General features: G+C 41.4%; 1 protein-coding gene across 2 annotated transcripts in view; it reads left to right on the top strand.

Annotated features, from left to right (window-relative positions):
• The window catches only part of LOC307270671 (sec1 family domain-containing protein 1), a 39,171-nt gene that overhangs the window by 14,311 nt on the left and 19,860 nt on the right, over positions 1–5,000 (top strand). For both annotated transcript variants that reach the window (XM_080054556.1, XM_080054555.1), the window contains exons 15-16: positions 899–995; positions 1,101–1,171. In XM_080054556.1, the coding sequence (XP_079910682.1) occupies positions 899–995; positions 1,101–1,171 (168 nt within the window). The remainder of the gene's footprint in view (positions 1–898; positions 996–1,100; positions 1,172–5,000) is intronic.

The raw sequence follows: 5,000 nt of genomic DNA, 5'->3' as shown, positions 1-5,000 counted from the left end.
TGTCTCTACACTATCAATAAAGCATAAAAATGCCAAAAAGCTCATAGAATATGTTTTAAACTTTTTTTTTTATTGATTGTGGGGCGACTGTGTCTCAGGTGGTAGAGCGGGTCGGCTGATGATCAAAGGGTTGGAGGTTCGATCCCCGCCCTGCCACCTGTGTCATGGTTGTTGTGTCCTTGGGCAAGACACTTCACCCACCTTGCCTCGTGTGAATGTCGATAGTTAGCCTGCTGCTATCGGTGTGTGAATGTGTGTGTGAATGGTAACGTGGGAAAGGAAAACAGGTCTCCCTTGAAAAAGAGTCTTCGGTCTCAATGGGATTTACCTGTAGAAATAAAGGTTAAAAAAAGAAATACTGGATTGATGATTTTTTTTTTTTTACGTGTTGTATGTTAGCTGATAGTCAAATGATGAATGTGGGAACTGTATTAAAAGCTCTGTAACACAATTAAAGGTGCAGTGTGTAATATGACATCATCAAGAAAGTTCTACAAAGTTCTAGAATGCAACACTCCCTGGGTAACCCCACCCCTTTAGAATAATAACAGAAGCTACAGTGGCCTTCAAGGACAAGAACAATTCTAAATTTTAAACAATGCACCTGATGACATTCCAACTATGACACTTTCAACATGGCGCCACTAGGCCTTGGTCCAAAATATGCAGAGATATGGACATATATGAGACCCTTTCTAAGGGAAAAATAAATAATTCAAAACATTTTTTTCAGCTATTATGCACTAAATTAAACGTACTTATGGATATTATAATTATTTTCTACAAAATCTGCTAGGAAATAAAACCCAAAATTCTACACACTGCAGGTTTAAGATGCATGTTCATAATATAAATATTTTTAAACGAAAATTACTCTATGCCTTTTGTTTTTTCTCAGAGTCGTAAATTGGACGTTTACTTTGAGTACGAAGAGAAACTGATGAGCAAGTCAACTCTAGACAAATCACTGCTGGATGTAATCAGTGATCCTGATGGTAACAACACACACACACACACACACACACACACACACACACACACTGTCACACACAGAGATCAGACAAACTAAACTGTATTAATATATTTCTGTGTATTTTCAGCCGGGACCCCAGAAGATAAAATGAGACTTTTCCTCATCTACTACATCGCTGCTCTGCAAGCTCCTTCAGAGGTAACACACACTCACGCACACACACACACACACACACACACACACACACACACACACACACACACACACACACACACACACTGAAGCACACACGCACACACACACACACACACTCACTCACTCACTCACACACACACACACAGACAGTCAAGTTAATATCATGCGACTCCAACAGTGCTTCCTTTGACAGCAACTAAAGAACATCTAATATCATCCATGAGTGAAGTCTGGCTCTTTGAGAACGATCGAATATTATTTTGTGTGTGTGTGTGTGTGCATGCTTCAGTGTGTGTGTGTGTGTGTGTGTGTGTGTGTGTGTGTGTGCGCATGCTTCAGTGTGTGTGTGTGTGTGTGTGCATGCTTCAGTGTGTGTGTGTGTGTTGCCATGGTGCATCTCCAAACGTAGGCTTTTCCAAACCCCTGCTATGGTGGATGAGAACACACTGTCCTCTTCAGTTAGATTACATTTGACAGAGATTAGATTTCAAAAGATTTTTTTTTTTTTTCTTCACCGACGTGAGACACTCAAAACCACACGATTCAAACCATCTCCATTTGGTTACTTCTCATGTCTCAATTGTTCTGTTAAAGGTGTAGTCAGTGATTCTGGAGAACGCTTGTTGTCAAAATCACTTTTTGGTCAAAATCAGTGAATATCTCCTCATGATCCACTACCTGTCTGTACTGTGTGTGCTGAAAAAAAAAAATCTAGTGTTAATACACAGCCTAGGCTTTGTAAACTGGTGTGTTAACAAAGGGTGCCCACCGTAACTTGCAACATGGCCGTTTATAGAGTCTAGGCTGTGTATTAACACTGGATTTATTTCAGCGCGCACACACAGTACAGACAGGTAGCGGATCATGAGGAGATATTCACTGATTTTGACAAAGTGATTTTGACAACAAGCGTTCTCCAGAATCACTGACTCCACATTGAGTTAGCAGCAGCAGTAGAATGTGTCTTTATGATTTTGCTGGTTGATTTCTGGGTTGTATTAGTGTGTGTGTGTGTGTGTGTGTGTGTGCGTGTTAGCGTGAGTATGAGTCTCTGTGTGAGTGTGAGTGTGAGTGTGTGTGCGTGTTAGCGTGAGTATAAGTTTTTCTGTGTGTGTGCGTGTTAGCGTGAGTGTGAGTGTGTGTGTGTGTGCGTGTTAGCGTGAGTATGAGTCTGTGTGAGTGTGTGTGTGTGTGTGTGTGTGTGCGTGTTAGCGTGAGTATAAGTTTTTGTGTGTGTGTGCGTGTTAGCGTGAGTATGAGTCTGTGTGTGTGTGTGTGTGTGTGTGTGTGTGTGTGTGTGTGTGTGTGTGTGTGTGTGTGTGTGTGTGTGTGTGTGTGTGTGTGTGTGTGTGTGTGTGTGTGTGTGTGTGTGTGTGTGTGTGTGTGTGTGTGTGTGTGTGTGTGTGTGTGTGTGTGTGTGTGTGTGTGTGTGAGAGCAGGGACAGTTCACAGCTGAAGTGTTGACTGAAGGCTTGTGGTTTAGTTTGTTATTGATCCAGTTGCTTCATAATAAAACCCGACACACGCTGAAGGAGAAAGCTGTGACTGTCAGTGGAACTCTGTGTGATCCTTCTGTGGGTTGGAAACAGGAACAGAACATTTTGAAACGGGGACATTGAGGAGATGAAGAGTTTAAAAAACACTGCAAGACAATAATGATCCTTATTCTTCTCTTTCCTATGAATCCCACAGACCTGTAGCACTGACACCATCACGATTTCTAAATGCTGCTTGTGTTTTTAAAGGTGCAGTGTGTAATATGACATCATCTAGAAAGTTCTACAAAGTTCTAGAATGCAACGCTCCCTGGGTAACCCCAACCCTTTAGAATAATAACAGAAGCTTCAGTGGCCTTCAAGGACAAGAACAATTCTAAATTTTAAACAATGCACCTGATGACATTCCAACTATGACACTTTCAAGATGGCGGCACAAGGCCTTGGTCCAAAATATGCAGAAATATGGACATATATGAGACCCTTTCTAAGGGAACAAAAAAATAATTCAAAACATTTTTTTCAGCTATTATGCACTAAATTTAATGTACTTATGGATATTATAATTACTTTCTACAAAATCTGCTAGGAAATAAAACCCAAAATTCTACACACGGCAGGTTTAAAGATGCATGTTTCTACAGTAGCACAGAACGGACAAACTTAACGACCTTACACGTTTTTATATATAATGGTGGGGGGCGTCCTGGGGAAATGCACCTGTTGGAAGACCAAGAAGAAGAAGAAGTACTATAGAATAAATAACTAAATACATCTTCACCTCATAACTTGATACTGTGGAAAGACTTGAGGCAGTGGTGGATGATGCCATCTTATCTTTAGTAACAAAACAGGGACATTGAGGAGATGAAGAATTTTAAAAACACTGTTAGACAATGATCCTCCAATGATCAAATTCCTCCGTGATTTTTCTCTACTTATGACTTCTATTGCAGCATGTCCGTCCTGGGAGAGGGATCCCTTACTCTGTCGACTCTCCCTGAGATTTCTTCAATTTTTTTTTAATCCTGGTAAAGGGTTTTTTACTGGGAGTTTTTTCTCAGCCGAGCTAAGGGTGTAAGGGCAGGGTGTCATATTGTATCATATTGTATGGAATGTAAAGCCCACTGAGACAAATGTATTTGTGATTTTGGGCTATACAAATAAAACTGATTTGATTTGATTTAAAGAAATGTATCCACTTTCCCCCGAACGCAACAGACGTAGTTGTTTTTTTATACTTGTTTGAAATGTAATATAATATTCATCAGTATGTTTTAATTAGTGAATAATCTCTTGTTTTTTTTATGATCTTAGAATGAGCCTTTTATATCTACATAGGAGCGGGGCGCTGAGGCCGCCATGTTGCACCGTCACCATGTTTCTACGGAGAATTTAGCCATTAAGGTTGCGTCGAAGGAACAAAATAACAGCACATGATAAACACTATTAAAATAAAATGGGGGCGCCCTTAGCTCAGTTGGTAGGGCGTTCCCCCCCCCCCCCCCATGGGCCTCGGCCAGCAGCGGACCCGGGTTCGATTCCAGCCCGCGGTCGTTCTCTGCATGTCACTCCCCTCTCTGCCCCATTTCAACTCTGTCTCTACACTATCAATAAAGCATAAAAAAATTTAAAAAATGCCAATAAAAATAATAATAAACGGATAGTGCTCTCAGGGCCACCTTTAAAAAAGGAAATATTACTGTGAACGATGTGACAGGTGTTTTGGGTTAACTGCCCCCACTAGCCACTTCCACAGCTTCTGCACCTGTGAAGCATTAGACTTTGAATATACTGGCAAGTGGTTATTTTTATTTTTGGTTTTGGAGAAATTCCTCCTTTTGAGATTCGAGTCGTTTCACAAATTGTACCAAACAATTTGTGTGTGTGTGTGTGTGTGTGTGTGTGTGTGTGTGTGTGTGTGTGTGTGTGTGTGTGTGTGTGTGTGTGTGTGTGTGTGTGTGTGTGTGTGTGTGTGTGTGTGTGTGTGTGTGTGTGTGTGTGTGTGTGTGTGTGTGTGTGTGTGTGTGTGTGTGTGTGTGTGTGTGTGTGTGTGTGTGTGTGTGTGTGTGTGTGTGTGTGTGTGTGTGTGTGTGTGTGTGTGTGTGTGTCTTGAGTTCTCTGTTGATGAATGGTGTGACAGCTCCTCCTTTGGCAAAAGTCTAAAAAGTTCAGATGGATTGTTTTGAAGTCAGCTGTGCCCTCGTGTCCCCCCCCCCCCCCCCCCCAAAAAAAAACCACATTAAACAGATGACTAGCTCTGTGGGCTTAATGGCAAGTGTCTTATTGGCTTTTTAAACCATTCAGAATTTCACTTTTTGAGCCAGTGGAAGAAC

This window comes from Ammodytes marinus (assembly GCF_949987685.1).
Source record: "Ammodytes marinus genome assembly, contig: scaffold_63, whole genome shotgun sequence".
Lineage (NCBI taxonomy): Eukaryota > Metazoa > Chordata > Actinopteri > Uranoscopiformes > Ammodytidae > Ammodytes > Ammodytes marinus.
Note: the sequence above shows the minus strand (reverse complement) of the source record. Positions and strands in the feature narration are given on the sequence as shown.